General features: G+C 35.2%; 1 protein-coding gene across 1 annotated transcript in view; it reads left to right on the plus strand.

The window, feature by feature from the left end:
- Nucleotides 1–24104, plus strand: part of Ppfia2 (PTPRF interacting protein alpha 2) — a 404134-nt gene that overhangs the window by 268240 nt on the left and 111790 nt on the right. Inside the window, 1 exon segment of the mRNA XM_038314717.1 lies at nt 12727–12843. Within this exon segment, the coding sequence (XP_038170645.1) occupies nt 12727–12843 (117 nt within the window).

The raw sequence follows: 24104 nt of genomic DNA on the forward strand, positions 1-24104 counted from the left end.
ATAGTCAGACCTTGTCACAAAACATCAAAACATAAAATAAAAACGTGATTTTCATACCTCTGATGCATTTGGAAAACTACTTAGAGCTTTATTTTCTCTTTCACTTTCCAAATTAAACCTTGCACTTAAATCCATTACCAGTTTATTCAGTTTCTACTACTAATCTTCCATTTTAGGCCACTGTTAGTCAAGAGCTCACTATAAATTCTCTTCTGTGCCTTAAAAACTCCTATTGATCATTCCAGTCAATTTTAATTATTTTTTTGTTTTCCTTTTTTTAGATTAATTTACTTTTATTTTATGTGTATGATGTATGCGTGTTTTGCCTGCCTGTGTGTCTGGTATCCACAAATGTAAGAAGAGCATATCAGATCCTGCGATAAAGTTACCTGGAACTGACCCTAGATCCTCTATAAGTGCAGTATGTGCTGTTTTTTTTTAAACACTGAGCCATCTCTCCATTATGTTTATAAATAGCCCTTTACAAACCACTGGAAAAATCGCCAGGATTTAATTTTATTCATACTATAAATAAAGGATAATTATTTCAATAGCAGAAAAAATGGTAACTGGGTATGCAAAAAATATAATTAAAGTAGTGATTAGGTGAATAATATAGTAGGGTAGAAAACGTCAATTTAATGTGAAATTTTATTCTTACCTGTTACAAGCCCAGTTGTTCTTAAAATGACTATTATTGAAAGTGGTTCTCACCTGTATCCACTGTAAAATAAGTGCATAATTGATATTTTATTGATCCTGAAATAATTCCACCTAAAATATTAAAAAGGACCAAATTTAGAATGTCACAACTCACTGCTTGAACAATATTATTTTAAATGGCTTTTTAGGACTGGGAAGATGGTGCAGTGGGTCAATGCACTTCCCACCAGCCCAATGGCCTAAGTTTGATCCTATTCCTGAGATCCACATGGTAGAAAGTGATAACTGAGTCCCACAAGCTGACCTCTGACTTCCACACTTGTAGGGTACCAAGTGTATGCACCCACAAATATAAACACACATGATACATAGATACGTTTTTAATTGTTAAAGGAAATTTATTTATTGTTAGTTAGTTAGTTTGTTTATTATACTACTAGATACTGTTCTTAGGAAAAGCAATTCTGTGTCTTTTCCTCTAAATGAAACTTCTTCAGTTGTAAATATGGCAATAGGTAATCTCACATTCTTTGCAGGCAAGATATGTCCCATTCATTGATCCCTAGAAACAGTCGGATAATGTACTTCTGAAGGCTAGCACTAGATTTTATTTGTATGGAAAGTATAGGGCCTGGTCAGCCAAAGCCAAATGTGAGAGAAATTTTAAATAAGTATTTCTAGGAGAGGTAGGGTAAGTGGTAAAACATCAAGACAACCAAGAAGTGAACCTGTTCTCAAATATAAACTGTCTGATCTCTCATTAAGATATATGGAATGCTTAAATAAGTATACCATTCATAAAAGAAACCTTTTATTGACTTGATAGGAAAGACATTCTCACAGTTAAACTTTAGATTCTCATCTCAAGTCACTCACTGGAACAGCTGACTTTCACAACCTACCCATAGTTCCTGAAATCTGGGCGAAATAAACGTATCAGTGAAATATAGGTAAAACTGATTAATTTTCATAGATTGCATGAAAATGTTAATATGCCTCTGTGGTTTTTTATGTCTCTTTTTCCCTGAAAACCAAAGATTTAAGGTGAAATGGTGACTGGTTAGGACTCTAAATTCTGTTTGAATATATCTCAAAATTTAGGATTTTCCAAATGTATATAACAACCCAGACCTAAACACTAATTGCTTCACTAAAACTCTCCTGCTAACTAGTTTCTATCATATTTTGCTTTTGTTTATTTGTGCTCCCAGTGTTATATAAACTTGGAATTCAGCTAGCATTAGAATATATATCTATGTAGAAGCTAATTATGTGTTGGTACGGTGATACAGCTTATGTCTCACTCCTAGAATTTGAAATAAAAATAGATGAAATGAATCACTGTTAATCACATGGGTACATCCTGAAAATTGCTGTGAAGTCAGTAAAGGAAAATATGAATTTAAACTCTTAGCGTGAAGGTCCCTGTAGCAGTGGGGGTTTGTGTAGATGGAGTTTGATTAAAAAAAAAAAAAAAAGCAGTTTGAGAATTCTCAAGATTAGTTTAAGTACTTAAAGGCCACCTAAAATTTATAAATTAAAATGCTGAATAATTTAAATAACATGATTTTTTTAACTATGAGATCTCCAGACATCTTCAAACTAGTTTTTAAAGATATATTCCAAATTGTTAGCCAAAAGTTAAAAAGTATTGCTACTAGGACCTAGAACTGTTGTCCTGTCTTAGGTAAGCATTTAGATTATATCAGCAGCTTTGAGTATAGCTTCAGTACCCACTCAGGGCTCGGAATTGAATGTCTATGGCAGGCAAGGATCTGAGGGTAAAAAAAAATCAACTCAAATACGTTACTCCTGCATGTTCTTTAATTTTTGTGCAAGGGGAGAAAGTGAGGTGAAAGGGCACAGAGAAGAAGGAAAGGGGGAAGAATGAGAAGAAAGAAGAAGGAAAGTAAGGGGAAAAAGTAGGAGACAAAGTAGCTAGAAGAAGACGAGGAGGAGGAGGAGGAGAAGGAAGAAGAAGGAGAGTAAGGGGTAGAAGAAGTAGCAAGAAGAGGAAGAGGAATGAGCAGGAAGAGGAGGATGAAAAAGAAGAAGACGGGCTGATCTCCTGGTTTCTAGTTTTCTTTTAGACATAGTTGAAAAATTCCACAGGCATGGACAAGGATAATATGCATGTCAAAATCGCAAAAAGGACAGGTAGACCCTGACAAACCAGTACTCCAAAACAGGTGGCAGGACTTAGAGAAGGCCAACATTCAAGGGGAATTACCTGACATTTCAAACCATTACATAAAGTTACTACAAGTCCCTGAATCCTGGATTCACCAATTCTCCTCATCCAATCTCGTTTGTGAGATTCAGCATTGAGGACACCCAGATTTGTTTGTTGGTAAAGATGTGGCATGGTGCCATCCTACTCTGAGCCTGTCTTCTATAGACATTTCTAGGTGGTCTGTTAGCAGGTAATTTTGTGGGATTGACTTCATGTAAATTTGACTGTTAGAACCAAGAGTGGGTGTTATTGCTCTAAGGCTTCATGTTGTAGGGGTGTGAAGGAAGGTCTTTCCACTGCTGTGTAGAGATTACACTGCTGAGGTGTTTGGGGAATGAATTCCATTTTGAAGGGAAGAATCATGGCTTCCCAAGGTTTTTATAGATATTACAGCACCTTTTCCAAAAGACAAGTGTTCCTGTAGTTCTGCAAAACAGGTGCCCCATAAGTTGTACACTGTGGGTCTGCCTTTATGATCTGCCAGCTGTACATTTACTGTAGAGTCTTGTGGGCTCCGACAAGATTATATTTTCAGGAGAGCATTTCAGTAGTTATTCAAAGATGCTGAAACATAATACAAATATCGAGCACTAAAGGAATTATATGTGTGTTAGAAAACTATCTGTGCTGTATTGCTTCCTGTAGAAATAGATTTATTTGTGTAGTGGTTTTCATTTTTTTTCTCTCTTTAGGGCCCAGCCACCAAGCTCCCCAATAAATACACAGAGACTTATTTTTAATTACGAATGCAAGGCCTTAGCTTAACTCATTTCTAGTCAGCTTTTCTAACTTAAAATATCCCATTTCTCTCTGACTACATTTTGCCTCTGGACTTTTTCCCTTTTTTATTCTCTATATCTTTCTTTCCTTCCTACTCCATGGCAGACTGTGTGTCTGGGTTGCTGGCCCCTGGCATCCTCCTCTCCTTCTCCTTTTCTTGCTTCTCACTCTTCTCTCTCTTCCCTATAGTTCTAATTATTCTCTCTGCCTGACAGTCCCACCTATTTCTCTCCTGCCTATCTAATGGCCCTTCAGCTTTTTATTAGGGCAATTGGGTATTTTAGGCAGCCAAAGTAACACAACTTTATAGCGGTAAACAAATTCAACATAAAAGAATGCAACAGATTTCTGCATCATTAAACAAATATTCTACAGCATAAACAGATGTAACACATCTTAAGCTAATATTCTACATAAAGTGTTTTATCAGTCTAAACTCATAACATTTGGAAAAAGTGTTTAAAATCCATATATATACATATATATATATATATGGATTTATCCTACGCATGGCACATGTTAATTTATTGCAGCTATTATTAATTAGGAATTTATTTTAACTCTAAATTCCTACTTGTCTTTCTTATATCATTTTATGAAAATGTCTTATATGTGAAATTTTAAAAGTGATAAAAACAGGAAAAAAATCAAATGAAATGAGATTAATTTATATCCTCTCCCTTGTTTGAGAAATCTTTAGGAATAATTCAATTCTTAGATATTCTTAGTATTGTGCCTATTCATCCAATAAATACCATTCAGATCACAAATATAGCGTGCATTGATACATACACTTGAAAACATATCAACAACCTCTCCACAATTGCTTAGGATCTTTGTGGATTCCTGGGAATTTCTCTAGTGTCAGGTTTCTCGCTAGCCCCATAGTGACTCATTCAATCAAAACATCTCTTTCCTTGCTCTCCTTCTCTGTCCTTCCCCATCTCAACCATCTTTTCCCGTTCAGTATGCTGCATTTTTGTCTTATTGACTGTGTCCTTTCCTTTACGGAATCTCCTCAGTCTCAGAAGGTCCGATTCATTTATTATTGGACTCAGTGTCTGTGCTACCTGTTTTATATTTAGGAAGTGTTCTTCCGTATCCATGTATTAAAGGCTATTTCTTATTTTCTCTTCTATGAGGTTCTGTTTGGCTGGATTTATATGAGGTCCTTGATCCACTTGGACTTGAGTTTTGTGCATGGGGCTAGATATGGATCTATTTCCATTCTTCTATATGCTAACAGCCAGTTGTGCCAGCACCATTTGGTTAAGATGCTTTCTTTTTTTTTTTCATTGTATAATTTTCACTCTTTTATCAAAAATCAGGTGTTCAAAGGTGTGTGGATTAATAGCCGGGTCTTTAATTTGATTGCATTGTTTGGCCTATCTGTTCTTATTCCAATACCAAGTTATTTTCATTACTGTAGCTCTATAATAGAGCATGATGTCTGGGATGGTGATGCCTCTGGAAGTTCCTTTATTATACAGGATTGTTTTGGCTATTATGAACATTTTGTTTTTCCATATGAAGTTGAGTATTGTTCTTTTAAGGTTTGTGAAAAATTGTGTTTGAATTTTGAGAGGGATTGCTTTGAATCTGTATATTGCTTCTGGTAGGATTGTCCTTTTTGGATTTTCAAGACAGGATTTCTCTGTAGCTCTTATAGACTAGGCTGTCCTTGAACTCACAGAGATCCGCCTGCCTCTGCCTCCCCAGTGCTGGGATTAAAGGCGTGTGTCATCACCACCTGTCAGGATTGCTGTTTTAATTATGTTGATCCTACCTATCCAAGAGCATGGGCGCTCTTCTTTATTAAGATCTCTCTGTGGTGTCTCTAACCAAGCAGGTTCTTTGCCTAGGGATTTGAGGCTGTTTGAAACCTTCTTTTGATGTTTAGGTAGAAGTGATTATCTCTAAGGCTTTGCAATCTGTTCATGTATAAGGTTAGAATTTCATGGATGCTTTACTAATAACAGATGGGAGGGGGTATTTTAAAACCTCCACAATGTTATCAGGATCATTTCTCTATGTTATGTTATGACTGAGTAGTTTCCTAGTCTCACTGTTTTCAATATAATATTTACAAACAGTTTTTGCCACATACTTGGAATTTTCCCTCTAAAATGGTTATCAGTTCCTCACACACCCATATTTAGGATTTTCCAAGTCTAATTCTCACAGTTTGGTTATGAGTTATTCTAGACTTCATCTCCATCTTCTGACTTTTTTTTTACTTTGGTCAGTCAAGAAAAACCATACCATACACCAAATACTTTGCATGGAATTTCTTTCACTGTATTTCCATTCAAAGCTCTTAACTTCTGCTTTCCACAAAGTATGACATGAAGAATTTATTCCAATCAGGCTCTTAGCTGTTTTATCATAAGCATAGTCTTTCCTCTACTTCCAAAAACTAGTTCCCCATTTTCACATAGTTTATTATCAAAGCTGCCTTACCATATATATTGCCACCAGCATTTTGATATAGACAACTCAAGTGATTGCTAAGATTGAAATTCTTTACGGCACTCTTCTTTGGATGCCCCAGAACTTCTCATTATATTCCACTTGTAACAATTACAAGATTTTTCTAAACTTCACTGAAGCTTTGCTCCTTTATCCATCTCCTACCCAGACACAAAATACTCCCACATCCTTATGTGGGAGTATATCACATCTATATCACACTATAATCACATCCTATTCTTGGAACCACTGTTTATTCTATTTTCTTTGTCCTGCTCTACTGTAAAATCGGACATTTTCTAAATAGTAAAATATATTTCTGGAAACTAGAAGGTCCAGAATCAAGCATTCCCAGATTGTATGTTTCACCTCCTTCAAGATGGTGTGGTGAGCATTGCATTCTTGCATGGAAGAACGGAAATGTCAAAGATGAACTTGGCCTACTTACCCAAAGATCCCTCCTAAGAAGGATTAAAAAAAAAACAACATCTTGAATTTTGCAGGAAAGTGGATTGAGATTGATCATTTTGGGTGAGGTAATGCCGACACAGAAAGACAAATAGACAAATATCACATCTACTCACTCATAGGTGGTTTTTTAAACATAAAGCAAAGAAAAGCTGCCCACAAATCACAATCCCAGAGAATTTAGACAACAAGGAGGGCTCTAAGAGAGACATGCATGGATCTTATCTACAAGGGAAGTAGAAAAAGAAAAGATCTCCTGAGTAAATTGGGAGCATGGGGACCTTTGGGAGGGGTTAAAGAGGAAGGGCAAGGCAGGGAAGGGAGCAGAGAAAAACGAACACTCAATAAAAGTCAGTAAAAAAAGAAGGATCAATCTCATTCAGAAGGACAGAATTTTTACCACCTAATCATTTCAACTACTCATCACATTGGCCATTAGATTCTAACATATGAATGTGTAGATGATTTATATTTACATGTATATTTATTTATCCAACTGTATCACTTCTGATTAAGTAAACTCTGTTAATCATTTATTGAAAATTTTAATACCATTATCCCTATAAAATAATTTAACCTAGTGTTTGCACCCAGTATGTTTTCAGCATGTTCTAGAAACACTTCTTTCCATTGGATTCATTCTTTTGGAAGGGGTGATGCCATTCAGTAGTGAATAGCATATACATTCTTTAGTGTTTTTCTAAAGTAGTACCTTCAGCCTTCCTTCCTTCTAACAATCTCCCGATGAGTGAGAGGACTCAGATAAGTGTTTTGTTCTTTTTTTTTTTTCCTCATGGTTTATTTTTTTTATATTTAAAAATTTCCATCTCCTTCCCTCCTCCTCCCCCCTCCCTCCCCTCCTTCTCCCCTTTCTCTCCCCTCCTTCTCCCCCTTCCCTCCCCTCCCCTCCACCCATCCCTCCCCTCCCTCCCTCTCAAGGCCAAGGAGCCATCAGGGTTCCCCACTCTATGCTAAGACCAAGGTCCTCCCAACTCCCCCCAGGTCCAGGAAGGTGATCGACCAAGCTGAGAAGGCTCCCACAGAGCCCGTCCATGAAGAAGAATCAGAGCCCAGAGCCATTGTCCTTTGCTTCTCAGTCAGCCCCCGCTGTTGGCCACACTCAGAGAGACGGGTTTGGTCGCATGATCCATCAGTCCCATTCCAACTGGAGTTGGTGATCTCCCATTAGTTCTGTCCCACCGTCTCCATGAGTGAACGCACCTCCACCTGACGATAGATGAAGAAAATGACAGAGCCCCACCTTGGAGCACCGGACTGAGCTCCCAAGGTCCTGATGAGGAGCAGAAGGAGAGAGAACATGAGAAAGAAAGTCAGGACCGTGAGGGAACCTCCAGCTGGCGACAGATGGGGAAGGTGACTGAGCCCCACATTGGAGCACTGGACTGAGCTCCCAAGGTCCCGATGAGGAGCAGAAGGAGCGAGAACATGAGGGAGAAAGTCAGGAACGAGAGGGATAAGTGTTTTGAAAGCATTAACTGACATTCCTTCTGCTGTGTGTCTCCAGTCAATTCTGTAGTCATCCCTTAAGCCCAATTCTCAGACGGTTGGGGAAATTTTCTCAGAAGGTTAGAATACTCAATCAGCAGACATATATAAATAATCCTTATATAATCTTACCTCTTTTTTGGTACACATTGGAGAGAGTATAACCTGCAAAATTGCAGTGCTGGAAGCGAATGTCTTGCTTTCTTTAATACAAAAGAAGAGTCATCTTATTAACACTAATAATAAAATCAGAAGATGTAAGCTCACTCCCATAGCCACCTATCGTAATTTGTTATTTTTAGAAACAGAAAAGAATAAAATTATATAACACCAATTGAGGATGTCATATCCTTGTCTGGTCATAAAGGCCTAGATTCTATTTATTTAAAGTTGGGGTTTGCATGTTAGCAACTGAATTGATGCCTTACATGGAACAAAGTCACATACATCCTTGAGAAGATTTGAGATTTATAAGATATGAAAGTAGAGTGACATTCACTTGCATGTCAATTTTCAAATAAAAAAACTAATTTATCTTTCCCAGAAAATTAATTTACCTATTCAATGACTCATTCTTTAACCTGTTCAAATGATCTTCTTCTTAAGTAATATGAAATATTTGAAATTCATATGACTTAATAAATGGAAATTAGCCTAAATGCTGGGAATTAATAGTGAAATTTGAGTTTTGAGAGTCTTCATTCATGTATGTGCAACAATGATTATCTACAGGAGCTAGAAAGTGGTTCAAATATCCTGGAACTAAGAAGGTGATAAAGCACTTCCACAAACCCTTTCATTCTTGTCTTTCCTGTGGTGTCATCCATTCCATTGCTAATAGGATAAAGCTGATTCCACAGCTTCCAAAGCTGCCCGTGAGCACCAGTTATTTTTTGCCTGATTTAACTTGGTTTACACCTTTCAAAATCCCACACCCATTCCTTTTTAATTAAATAATAATCATTTTATTCAATATTCTGCACATAACAGTTTGTTGTTCTATTTCATGTGAAATTTCTATTTTCAAGAAAGCACTTTTTTGAAATTGTTTTTCTCTGAGATATTAAAATTTCAGTCAGGCAAATAAGTAAATAAATGAAGAAACTAAACAGAGTTTATGTGAGTCTTATACACTCAAAACTGAACAGAAATATAGAAAGTTTTGAAGGGAGGTTCCATCTCTCTGAGCAAAGTTATTTCTGCTGGGTTTTAAAAACTGGGTATTGTCAGTTGATGGAATTAGGAGAAATATCTTCATTAGAAAGACAATGAAATCCATCAGTTCTGGGGGAACAAAATCCAAGAATGTCTGAGCAACAGAAAGGTGTTGCCAGGGGCAGATGTGTCTTACTATAATGAAAAGTCTAAGTTATTAAAACATTTTAAATGCTGTATTTTGTAGTTATTTGAAGTGTTTGAAGATTACGTATTTATCAAAAATATACCTTTGTACACCTAGAAAACCTAATTAACATGACTATAAATTTAACTATTATAGATTATTATTAATCTATATTTCTTAGTTATACATTGCAGTTTAAATGACTTGCATGAGTATAATATCTTAAACTAGAGTAGAAATGTACATAAAGCAAAATTAACCTTAAATATATATATCAATAAACCAAAATTCATACCAATGTAAAAAATTTTGAGTTTAGCAGTTGTTTCTGGTATTAAAGTAGATTCAATAATCTACCCTTTTTCCATCATAATAATTTATTATTTTATTTCTATATCATATCTCCTTTTTATTCTTTTAGAAAGAGATTGACTATGATCAATAACAATTTATAACAAACCTCCCTTAAATGAAAGCAAACATTTATAACTAAAATTTTGGGAAAGTGGGTATAGTTTTCTAGACTACTTCCTGCTGATTGGGGACACTGATAATCTTTGAGGAACCCTGAGAAAATTAGAATAATTGTTACATCTTGATTGAAGTATCCTGTGATGCTGGAAATTCCCAGTCAGCATACGTGAAGCTGTTTTGAATATTGGATCATCTGAGCTGTTTCTATTGGTGTCTGGTCCCCTTGTTCTGAAAATACGTAAACTTTTCAAGGTAACATACATATCTGTATTAATATAAATATAAACTGTGCATCATACACAAGCCAGTCAAAGATATTTTTTGTTTTATATTTGAGCAGGCATAATTTATGCCACGTGTCTTGCAATTACTTCATGTTTATTTTCCCATGTCGGTAGTGAAAATTTCAGGGGGTCTTCCTTGTTCTGACCTGATTTTCCTTAACCTGGAATGAATCCATAGCCTCTCATTTACTGTAGAAAATAAAAATATAACCCCTAGCTGAAAGTGACATACCTTTTGACTTAAATTTTGAAGTCAGAATTTAAAATATAGGTTGGTTTAATTTAGTAGTTTTCATGAACAAATATCTCTTAGCAGTTAGTTCATTGATAGTCAAAAAAAAATCTAAAGACAACACATATAATGTGGAATTCAGATTTTCTGTGTATTTCCCAATTTTATGTGTTGTAGTTTTTATTGCTCTCTTTCTTTTTCTAAGGACTTTATTATTTTTAAATATTTTTTAAATCTATGACTGTCTCTACCCGGTTTCTTTTCTCTTCCAAGCCAATGAACATTCTCAAACACTTTGTAACCCATTTAGAGCTTCCTTTCCTATCTGCATCTGCTCTTACTGTGCTAAGAGACACCTCTCTGTACCATGGTGCTTGGCATACTTGGGAATCTGCTAAGCATAGCTCAAGTTTATGTGCTGTGGCCAGGAGACATGGTTCTGTACTTCAGCCCATATGAGAAACAAACTATGAAGTTGTTCTTGACTCTGTTTTGTGTTTTAGAATTTTTTTTTAAGGTTGGTAAGGACTTATGTGGAAATTCCAGCTTTATGTTGGGTACCATAAGTAAATAGAGGTAGAGTTTTTTGTTTAGCCACCTTGTCACAAATAAACATACAAAAGTTTATGTTAATTATAGAATTCTTGGCCCATAGGTCAGGCTTATTACCAACTAGCTCTTACATTTAAATCAATCAACTTTTATTTACCTATGTATTGCCACATGGCTCATGGCTTTATCTGTCCTCTAGCATCTTAGTTCTTGGACTGAATGCTTGTATTGCCCCCGAGCATATTCTTCTTCATCCCATACCTCAATTAGTCATGCCTAACTTTATTCAGCATTTCTATCAGCCAATCAGATTTATTATTAATCAAAGAGAATAATATATATTCATAGCATACAAAAGGATTATCCCATAACACTGGCCACTTTATAGATAGTATGTTGGGAAAGTATGAATGGAAAGATTAAAAATTTCAATCAGTTGATGACTATTTTACTATAATATTTAAATAATTGTTCTTTGTTATATATGACTGACATTTACATGTCAGAGGTCATATGTGAGATCATGTGATCTCATAGACACATCATGGAAAAACCAAGATCTAAAGCACTGAAAAGCAACATAATCAATATTTAGATCCTTGTTGTGTTAGTCTTTAAGATTATGGGTCTCTGTGAGCCATTGGTCTCATCATGTCAAATATTTTTTTTTTCGAGACAGGGTTTCCCTGTAGTTTCTAGAGTCTGTCCTGGAACTAGCTCTTGTAGACCAGGCTGGCCTCGAACTCAGAGATCCACCTGCCTCTGCCTCTCGAGTGCTGGGATTAAAGGCGTGCACCACCACCGCCTGGCAATCATGTCAAATATTTTATAGTTTTCTTTGATTCAGTATTTACCACATACAAAATATAACAGAAATGGATACATTCTTGATCCAGTCATAACATATAAATTGAAAATACAAAAAAGATCCCATGAAGTAAGTTATGATATTTCTTTTTTTTTTTTGGTTTTTTCGAGACAGGGTTTCCCTGTAGTTTCTAGAAAGTTATGATATTCCTGTCATGCAAATTGTTTTTAATTTTATATAACAATTATATTCTAAAAACCATATTAAAAGGTTAGAAATCTATTTTATATTCAATTTATTATTATTGGATCACTTTGTGAACTGAGAACCTATTTTTTGGTTTTAATGTCATATCCATAAAATTGAACTGAAAAAGAACAAGGATTTACTGCTGATTTTTTGCTCAATTAAGTAAATTCAGAGGAAAAATCCTGTTAATGGCCTTTAAAATAATATCTGTGAGTCCTACTTAAATGTAGTAGTTTGGATCATGTATAAATTTTTGTAAGCCCAGCTCAGTAATTTTCTATGGGCTATCTCTGTAGGTTAAGCAACTGGAACTATAAATTATTTTTCCACCTGTATTCTTCTTATACCTATATCTTGTACATTTTGAAAATACACACAACAGGAGGTTTTATGGCAACAACTTAAAAACTTATTTTGCAATTAGCTATTGAATGTCCAAATGGAAAGTACATTTTTAGGTAAATTTTTGCAGTGTTTTCAATTTTTAAAGAGAAATGTTGTCAATTTGCACAGGCATTATTCAAAATATTGTCCTTACAGACATTTTTTGAAATAAATAAAAGATAAATTTCGTCTTTGTGTTTCAATCCTTTGTCCATCTTCATTAGCGACTAGCCACATTAATGTAAATTTACCTTTTAAAGGAATTACTCTTTTATTTTTCAGATTGTTGCCTTGCGTGAGCAAAATGTTCATATTCAGAGAAAAATGGCATCAAGCGAGGGATCCACAGAGTCAGAGCATCTGGAAGGGATGGAACCTGGCCAGAAAGTTCATGAAAAGGTACAATACACATGACCTGACTTTAAACAGAAATGTTTTCTGGCCATTTCATTTGATAGGAATATAAAAAAATAAAACCATATGTTGAGTTTTTTATCATAAGTTCACACTGTTTTTTTTGCTTATTACTTTCAATTTGCTAATTTTAAAGATTAATATGTTTATCTTGTATGTATATAGTTATGCATATATATGTGACATGTTTATTAATTATTTTCAATTTGATTATATACAATTTAATTTATATATTAAAGATATATAAAATATACAATATAAACTCCATATAAAGCGTATTATATGGTACTGTCTTCGAAATACTGTTCATGGGTTTTCAATTTACAGGTATTTTTGCATACAGTACATCAAAGTAAAATGTTCTTAATAATCATTATTTTTCTTTTTTTCTTTAGAACTTAAATTCTTTATCTTTTCTCACAGATTCCAGTCTTACTTCTGATAATAAAGCATTGTAAAAGCCAATAGATGAAGCCATTTTACCTTTACCACTTTGAATCATTCGCTGGTTCATTCATTCATTCACCTTTAGAAATAAATCATTTTTCTCTGCAATGCAGTTTAGACACAGGAAAGGGATAAAAGTGGTCTCTGTAGCCACTATCAGAAGACGGTTACTGTGTTTCGAATGTAAGATGAGAAGCATAAATCGTAAGTGGCTCTTAAACTAGATGAAAATTGCTTAAATATTTGCATAAACTGTGCTTAACACTCAAGAGAATCTACTTGTTTGCCTGTAACACTTTATATTTTCGGACACCAAATCTCCTTAGGTATTAAGACCACATGAGCTAAGTAGCTAAACTGTTGTAATTGGAAGTGCCAAGAGGCTCTAAAACCCAAAGATTAAGAAGTGATGGACTGACAGAGCAAGTCGCCTTAGATTCCTGATGAAGTGTAAAGCGAGTGCTTCGTGGCTGAGCTGTTGAAACAGACAGAGGGGCATTGTCAGTCTTCTTCCTTCAGTGCCGAGGAACTGGACATATCTTCATATAGAACCCATTATTTTAGACTTCTCATATTTTATTGAAATATTAAACTGAATGTTAATAATACATAAATTGTAATGATTTTGTAAGCTGTGTGTGACATTAAAGGGAAGAAACACATTTTTCAGCTAAGTCAGTCAGTGTGCCATCAACCTCTTTAGGGCATCAGGAAAGCATTGAGGAAAGGGACCTAAATTTTGTCATTGACATCACTTAAATGATTTCATCAGTAATAGATTTTGCTCAAACTATGAAAGCACAAATTTGGTTATGAAGATTAAACATATATTACAATTTTTTTACTCTGGCTCTAATAGCAAAAATATAAAATAACATTTGTGTACGTGTATTAGAGGATGAAAGAAATATTTGATACATGCTTTTAGGTATAAGTAACTCAAATATTTGTCTTTTTTAACACACATATGCAAATACATATGTATCTGCATTCATCTACAGTTATGCACCAATAAATGATGTTTCATTTAATGACAGGTAATATAAAGGGTGATAGATGCCAGTTATCATATGTAGTAAGCGTATCATCTCGTGTGTAACTAATCTGTGATTCCCAGGTGAAAATATTGCCTCATGATCCATTATTCATGATTCGTAAGACCTTCTCATTTTGTGTAACACATGCCTCCATATTTTTTCTACTCAAAATATTGCTTCTAAGATGAACAGTCATTGGAAGATTTTAAGATAGTTCCTATCAGATTAATTTACAAGTTACATCTACAGAACTAGGAGAATCGGCAATTCTGTACAGCTTATTTTGGTCTTGAACAGACCTCATTGCTACAGGTATACATATGAAGGATTCTGAGATACTGATGACTTGAAAACTTTTGCAGTTTTTTTATTCTTTTGACAAGAACGTAAACAAAACTTTTAAGCATTGTGGTCATGAATAGCCAGTTTTTTAAAATTTCTGACAAGCTTGGGATTGACAGTATATTATTAAAATACCACACACACAGCGTTTAGAATGTGCTTCATGCTGGATGGATAGTTTTATGTCAATTTGAAACAAGCTAATGTCATTTGAGAGAAAATAACCTCAATTTTAAAAGCACCTGCATAAGATTAGGCTATAGGCAAGCCTGCAGGGCATTTTCTTCATTAGTGATATATGAGGGAAGGCCCAGCCCACTATTGGTGATGCAAATCCCTAGGTTAATGGTACTAAGCTCTATTAGAAAGCCATGATAAGCAAGCCAGTAGGCAGTACTCCTCCACAATGGCCTCTGGATTAGCTCCTGCCTATTGGATTCATCCCTGCTTGACTTCCCATCCTACTTCTCCATTGACTGACTACACTTTGCATGTGGAAGCCAAATAAATCCTTGTCCCCCCAGCTTTTGTTTGTTCCTGGTGTTTCCTCACAGCAATAAAACCTTAACGAAGACGGACTCAATACCAGGATAGCGGGGTATTGCTGGGACATACCTGGCCATGTATTTTTGGACAGATTATGAAAGTACTTGGAACTTTGGCCTGGAAAAGCCATTCAGAGCTTGGCAAGCTGTTTAGTGGGAACGTGGAAGTTAAGAAAGTTGCGAGAAACACGGACAACCGAGCCTTGGCTGCGGCGTTTAAGAGGGAAGCAAAGACTTCACGGTGCCGTTAGTGTGAAGCATCAGTCTGGTCAGCTGGAGGAGAAAGTAATTAACTGTGATTATTCAGAGATCAGAACCACCTAAATATAACCTTTGCTTTTCTGGGACAATGAAAGCTAGTTAACAGGAACCAAGAAATTGGTGGTGAATAAGTAAAGAACAGAATCACTAAGGTGAAATCTTCTTGGTAGTGTTTCCTTAGAGTCAGCACAGTTTCCTGAGAAGTAGTTGCTTTGAAGGCTTGAAGGGATCAGCAGAAGGTTAGCAGTGTTAGAGCCCAGGGGAGGCAGCAGGTGAAGGGGAAGCAGGTGGAGTGGTGGAAGGCAGGAATGAAGGGGTCGTGGAGAAGGTCGAGGCTTTGTACCTTAACGAAGATCCAGGGGAGGCTATCGGTGAAAGAACAGCACAATGACTGCAGAGACCTCAGCAACTGGGGGATGCCAGGACCCTGAATTCATCCCCAGAACCACGTTAAAAGGCCAAACCAAACAGTTTAGCACAAACCTGTGGTCCAAGTACTCTTGGGTAGAAACAAAAAGATCCTGAAACTCACTGTTCACAAGCCTAAACTAATTGGAGAATTCTAGATGAATGAAAGATCTCGTCTCAAAAAAAAAAATAATAATAATAATAAGATAGCTTGATGTTGAGGGTTTACATTGTTGATTGCCCTTGACATGTTCATGTGCGCATGTGTAAATGCACAAGTACATCACACACAATCACACACATGAGACACAGAGATGCACGTATATACACTATGAACAAATTAAGCTCCACAGGGTAAAAACATTTGCTTTGTTCTTCATGGGCCTCTGGTCTTATGAATAGGCCTGATTTTCCTGTATTAAACATGTTTCAATGAAGAGACATCAAATTCCTTCAACTTTTGTTGCTTCTATGCCTTGAATCTCATAACTTAACCACAATATCCTCTCAAATGCCTTTTAAATCCTTTGAGATTTTAATCAGATTTTCTCAAGTTATTGAAATGTTACAAGAAGCATGGTTGTCTGTCTTATCATTTGTATACGTAGCTTATATTTTATTTGTTGGTGTATTCTTTCATATTCTTCAATAAAATTTCTTTCTCATATATTTTTTAATTTCTTATCATTTAGTTTCTGTTATTACATTCACATCATATTTGCTTCTTAAATTTATATCTCAGTAATTATAAAATTGAATTTTCATTTTTTGTTTATTTTTTTGTTTTTATTCTCATTTTTTTATTAAAAATTTCCATCTCCTCCCCTCCTCCTCCGCCTTCCCTCCCCTCCCTTCCACCCATACCCCCACTCCCTCCCTCTCCAGGCCAAAGAGCCATCAGGGTTCACTTCACTATGTTAAGTCCAAGGTCCTCCCAACTCCCCCTAAGTCCAGGAAGGTGAGCAACCAAACTGACAAGGCTCACAGTGAGCCCGTCCATGCTGAAGAGTCAAAGCCCATCGCCGTTGTCCTCGGTTTCTCAGTCCTCCTCCACCGTCAGCCAATTCAGAGAGTCCGGTTTGGTCCCTTGTTCCATCAGTCCCATTCCAACTGGACTTGGTGATCTCCAGTTAGTTCTGTCCCACCGTCTCAATGGGTGAATGCACTCCTCTCGGTCCTGACTTTTAATCAGCTTATATATTCATCTACAATTGATTGATTTAAATATGCCATTTTGTACAAGTATTTAATATACTTCTATATAAATATTCATATGGCACCTTGAACACTTGGGAATCTATTATGTGTAAGATCTGTGGGCTTCAAATTTTAAGCAAGTAAACAAACAAGGAAAATATTTTCTCTTCCTTCTGAATTTTTATTTTCTTATTTCTTATTAGTGGTGACTAGTTTAGAAAATGTTGAATCATAATAGTGTATCAATTGACTTTCATTCTGTAGCAAAATTCCTAAAATATATAATCCTAAGGAAGAATTATTTATTTGGGGCCATTGTTTTCCTGATCACTTGTCCTTTTGTATTTAAATATGTAGCAAGGCAGCATGCCATGGTGGGAAGAACATCCTGGAGATACTGGCTCACTTTGTTACCACCTGTGAGCAAAAGAGAGTGAGGAACAGGAAAGAAGCTTTATATCTATTTCACATGCATTCCCTACATTTTCCAGCATTTCTTCCTCTAGTCCCCACCTTTCAACGTTTTACTCTCTGCCTGTAGTGACTCAGGCTGCACATTAAGACTTTAAGCACATGAGAATGCAAGTCATCTCAATGTATCAGAATGAAATACTTGACATCGTAGAGTACCATTTCAAATAGTTAAGCTTTATAGATTGCCTTAATACCTACACTTACACGATAATTGACCTTTGTTTTATCACTAATTGTGATACATATCATACTACCTGGGGGATAAATGATCAGATTTGAAATTATCCTTTTTCCACAAATATGTATGATATGTTAACCTTTTCAAAGTAATTTATTTGAGGCTAGGTATCTAGTTCAGATGTAAAGGAAGTTCTTGCCTTTGCCCAGCATACTTAAGGTCCTGGTTTTAGTCACACAACCTAACACACACCGAGATGATGTAGCTATTTTCATTGACAGATATTCTCAAAGTAAACCATTTCCCTATGGATATGATTTTATGTCTCTATTTTAGTTCTAAGCATATTCCCCTGATGAGAACATTTAAAACAGTTAGAAGGTAAACATCTTTTTAGCTCATGTTTATAAATCTTAAATATGTCATTAATCCTTCACACATACAATTGTTACAACTCAGTTAAGATACAGATGGGAAAGTTGTCTTTATCTTGAACAAAATGCAAATGAAACAAAACAATTGTAATAATACCAACACTGATAATAACCTAGTTGCCATGCTGATTCTTTGCTGGAATTACCTAAGACTGCAACACATAGCATGTTGGGGGCACTTCACACACAGATCATAGCACACATCTAAAAAGACATTAATACAATTGAGGAAATATGAACGGTTCATTACTTCAGTTCCTAGTTTAGCGTAGACTCATTCCTGAATGTCCATGAATGACTTTCTCACAAAAATAAAATGAAAATATTAACTATATTCATTTCCCTTCTTCATCTTATCAAACCATATTCAAGATTTAAAATTATAGGTTAGGGCTTTTTTTTTTATAAAAATCATTCAGGATTTTATTTTACAATATAATGTGGAATATATCTATCAGTTTTCTCTCTCTAATAGTTAGCTTTAATCATGAAAATGTTGAGCAGAAATTTCTTAGGTTGAGTTTTATTTTAAATGCTATAATATGGCAAAGTTCTACCAGTGCTCATGTTCTGGAAATATGGCATTAATTACATGCTAGTTTAAATATTGTGAGAATAAAATAAGTCAAATAAACTAAGATTCTTTAGGAACAACAAAACAAACAAAGAAACAATAAACTCTTGCTTTTTAATGCGGTAGGAATCTTAAATATTATAGTTTTACGCATAAGATCTATACAAATTAAGTCACACAAAATCTCAAAATAGAGAAGGAAAGCAGTCACAAAGTGGTGCTTCTTGCCAAAAAGCTATTTGCCATTAATAGCTTACTGGAGAGAGAAAAATTCATTTTGATAAAAGGAGTGACTCCAGATATACAAACCACGATCGAGGGCAGGCCCTGTTCTTAGGAAAATCTAGTCAAGCTATGTGTTTGTGTGTTGTACATTTTTTTTTATTTTACTTGTTTAGAGAGAAAGAACATGAAACAGGGAAGACAAGGAGGTGGGAGAAGATCTGGAAGCAATTGAAGGAGAGGAAAGAATATAATCAAAATATAAAAAAATTAAGACGACAAAGTACTATATCCCCATTAGAGGATCTGTGAGTAATAATAAATAGTAAAAATAACAACAAAAAATGTAGTGCATATCCACAAAATCACTGAATGTTCAAGGAATGGAAATGAGAAAAATTATACTGAGTGATGTCTCCCAGGACCATGAAGATGAACAACATAGTATGACTATCCTAGTTACAAAACAGACAGGCATCTATACTAAGATCATTTCCCTGGAGTCTGGGTCAACATGGGGAAGAGGGAATAGAAAGGATGTAAGAACCAGAAGATGAGAAGAACTGTGCAATGCTATTCTCTGAACACGTCATGGCGGCTGCAAAAGAAGTCAAGGTATCTGTGGTCCGCTACGAAAGACCAATTCAAACAGGCAAAACTTCTAGCAAGGAGGGAGCTGGTGACTCTGAGGCCACACCCTCAGCAGGGTGGGACTTCCTGAGTTCTGATGCCTGCTGGGGAAGAAGAGTCACTTTAGATGTATAGGAATGGGTAGGTTCCTCCTGCCCCAATGGATGAGGCCAGCAGTCATACACAATCGGACAGCAATAATTGAACTTAATGAATTAAAGTAAGAAATAAAGAAAGAAGACATAAGGAAAAGTTTATTGTATACTTAACATCAAAGACTATTGATCATATCAAATTAGGAATGATAGAAGAATGTCCACAACTTTATGATGTGTAATATTCAAAAATACCTAGTGGATACAAGTTAAAGAAAAAAAACTAATTTATTGGGCCTATTTTTTTATTACAATCACTTCACCAATCATTCTACCGCCTTATTATGTTAATTTTTTACTCAGTACTATTTTTATATTTAATGGCTAGCAAGACACAGAAATCAATAAAGTACAACCATAATATTGATCTGTGGTTCTTAATCTTATTTAAATATTGACAATACCTAAAAAGAAATTGTAAAACCTGTGTAATTACATGAAAAAGCCGCACCTTTTACATTGTCCAGAATGGAGTCTATCGATGTTTCTCATTCAATTCTCCCAAGGATTCTAAAAATAATCATTGACAGACAAACTAAAAATGCTGTTTCTGCTGTGAATTCAAGGTTTACAGAAAGTGAAAACACATGCCTTCTATGCTATAAAACTGACTTAAGGAGACAATGCAAAATTAAAAGTAACTGCTGTCAATTCTGTGCTGGAGAATCTTTAATAAAAAAGAAAACATGGTATATCTCTGGCAATAATTGAACTCAGTGAACATTTCTGATAGTTGAAAGAATAAAAGTGTAGAAAAAGGAAATTAATAAAGAATAATGTACACAGACATATAGTTCTCTTAAGTTATGGCTTGCGACCTTAGAGCTGACCTTAGATACTGACATGTATCTCTAGTCAGTAAATGATTTCTGGTCCTTGTACACATTTGGTCGCTTGGTTTGCTTGTATCCATGTGCAACACACACGCATGCACGCGCGCACACACACATACTATATTATTTTTAATCAGGAATCTTGATAATCTAAGAACTTGTCTTCATATCTAGTGACTTCTGGTAATGGTTGCAAACTTCATTATAACTTCTTTGACAATGTAACCACCAATACACTGTTAGCAATTAAGTGCCGAAAGTACTTGTGAAAATGGGATGGAACTGGTCACTTTGTAGGTACTTGTAAGTTTTAAAACATTTATGCCTCTATTATATGATTTTCATTACTAGAAAGATCAATTTTAAGCATTACTCTTTTATCTTCCTGTTTCTATTTTCTTTTAGAAAGTTCAGTAAATAATAAGTATAACGCGAGAGAATTACTACTTACTTGAAACATAGTAAAAAATAGAAATGACTGTTTTTTTTGGGTGTATAAACCACATTGAAATTTTTTATAACAGAAAATAAACTGTTAGCTTTTAAGTGTATTAGTAATGGGAAAAAGCCACCAAACATTCTTTCCTACCATCAGTAAAAAAGTAACAAAAATTAAAAAATATGGTTAACCTGACTTGAATACACTGTCTTCTTTTAATTTTGAGGACTTAAGCTTTACCTTAGTGATTAAGCCAATAATATTCTGTGGATTTTATTCACAATACAGAATTTTTTTTAAAAAAATGCTTGAATATTTATAAATGGAGACGTTTAATAAATGTGCCAGATAAAAGTAAATTGGCAGATCAAGCATTATTTCACACATTGTTCTAAATATCACAGGTATGTCCAAAATGTGCAATATTTCTCTGCTGCTTAATAAATTCAAAGGTTAATGTTTTAAAAGTGTCTGATTTTCAGTTGCCTGGTTACTGTTTATATTTAGTTAAAATTATCTTATCTTAAACCTATTAAAACATACAATGTTAAACAAGGTGTTGATGGATTTCAGGTGTGCAGAATTGCAATATTATTTTTTCCTAATTAGAAAATTATCACTACTTTGCACTAAATAAATATTTATATATATATGTGGGATAGATATTATCAATATATATTTATGAAAGCACACCTCACTGATTATATGTGTTACATATAATTATATATTTTTATCTATATATCATACTGATTTATACATATATATTGATGCTTGGTCCTTGTCTCAATTATGCAGTGTGTACAACTTTAACCTGTTTATATATACATGCTGTTACAGTAGAGGTAGTGGTAGACCTGGAATTCAAAGTTGTGCATTTCACTTCACCATGACTAAGCAATTGAAAATTTGACACAAGGTCGAGTAATTTGGGGAAGAAGGAACCTTAACCAAGAAAAATATACCAATCAGATTGGCTGGTGCCAGTGGTACATTTTCTTCATTGATAATTGATATGAGAGGGTACAGCTCAGTGTGGGCAGTACCACCTCTAGACTGGCAGTAATAGGGAGCTATAAAAAGTAGAATAAACAAGTATGGGAACAAAGCCAGTAAGGAGCATTTCTCCTGACTTGCCTTCCTGCCTCCCTGTTCCTGCCATGCTTGTGCTCCTGTCCCAACTGTTTTCAGTTATTGACCAGAAACTGGAAGTTTAAATAATACAAACCACTTACCCCTAACTTTCTTTGTTGTCATGGTGTGTTATCACAGCAACAGAAAACTAAAAGAACTAGGGAAATATTAGTTTGCCAAGGGTCTGTAGGACTCAGTGATTCTAAGTGTATGTTTTCTATTATAAGAAGATTTTTAAAATTATTTTAAAGATTTTATAGTTCTTTAATAAAGCAACTCTATTGACTTCCAATGTAAATAAATTTTATGTATTTATATAGATCTTGTTGTATGATGTTTTACACTTTGGATCCACCACGTAGCTCTCAAATAAATCACACACAGAGACTTATTCTTAGTTATGAATGCCCAGCCTTATCTTGGCTTGTTTCTAGCTAGCTTTTCTTATATTAAATTATCCAGACTTCCTTTTGACTCTGGGCTTTTATCTTTCTCTATTTCCGTATACCTTTCTTTACTACTTTCTCTGTGGCTTGCTGTGTTGCTGGGTGACTGGCCCCTGGTGCCCTCTCCTTCTCTTGTTGCTGCATGTTCTCCAGATTTTGCCTGTTTTATTATTTTCCTTCTGCCTGCCAGTCCCATCTATCCTTGCTCCTGCCTTGCAATTGGCCATATATCTCTTTATTAGACTGCCGAATGTTTTAGACAGGCAGAGTAAAACAGCTTCAAAGACAAATATGGCATAAAAAAGAGTTATACACCTGAAAATAATATTTCCTAACAAGATCTGTGAGTATAAACACCATCCAAGTTTAAACTGAGAGTAATCGCTTCTCACTTTAAAGTGTATTCAGTCCCTCTGTCTGGCCTAGGCAGCAACCAATCTACTTTCCTGCCACTGTTGAATAGAATTTTCTGTTGCAGACTTCTATATAAATGGAACTGTATTTTCGTCCTCCTCTGCAGTTAGTTTCTTTTTGTCACATAATGCTTGTCTATGTGTTTGCGCTGCAACTCATTTGGCTTTATTGCAGATGCTGGTAATTTGTTGTTTTACATTGTGAGAAATAAAGCTGTAAATTATTCTGTTTGACCATAGAATTCAGATTTTTCTTCTATAATTTCTAAGACATTTTTAAAATTAACAGTATAGGAGTAAATGTTTCCTTTTATCTCAAGAAAATGCTAGAGAATACTAGTTTCTGTTATGATACTAGTTGGATCCATAGAACTAATCCATATAAGATTGCTCTTAACACTTGATAGCAGTGTTCTCATAATGCAGGTTCTGGACATTCTCAAAGAAAATGGGAGGGCATTCTGGTGGCTGCTCTAGTCTTTAGCGATGCACTCTGCCAGTGACTATTGGCTTTAATGCCAGCAGTGTCGCTTGCAGAGGAGTGAGAGCAGAGCTCCTCGCCAAAAACCCAGGAACTGTTCTTAGACGAAAGTAACTGTGAACTCTTTCATTATGCAACCCTCTTCATATTGACTGAGAAAAGAATGTGGAATACAACAGAGAGATGGATCATATGAAACTCTGTTACCACTTGCTAAATGTGATGTACCTGTGATAGTTTATCAGGGTTTTAAATAGTAATTATAGCATCTTTGAACTGTGAGGAATATGGACTTTTACATTCATAGATCACTCTTCCCTTTATATTGTGTGCATGCGTCACAAGGTTGTCTTTAATAGGTAAGTGGTAGTTGCAGAAGCAAGTAAGATCACACAGATTTGTAAGGCAGATGTAGATGAGTAAACTTGGAAGTAAACTTCCAAAACTTGTGTCTGGAGCTGAGGTCCACTGATGTAACCCGAGAGCAGGGAATATGCAGTTTAGTTTACTAAGAGACTGGTTTCTTACTTAGCCTTGCTACTAAGGAATAAAATTGCACACGAAGAAAACAAGCTTTATATTCATGTTCAAACGTTTCC

This window comes from Arvicola amphibius, chromosome 17 (assembly GCF_903992535.2).
Source record: "Arvicola amphibius chromosome 17, mArvAmp1.2, whole genome shotgun sequence".
NCBI lineage: Eukaryota > Metazoa > Chordata > Mammalia > Rodentia > Cricetidae > Arvicola > Arvicola amphibius.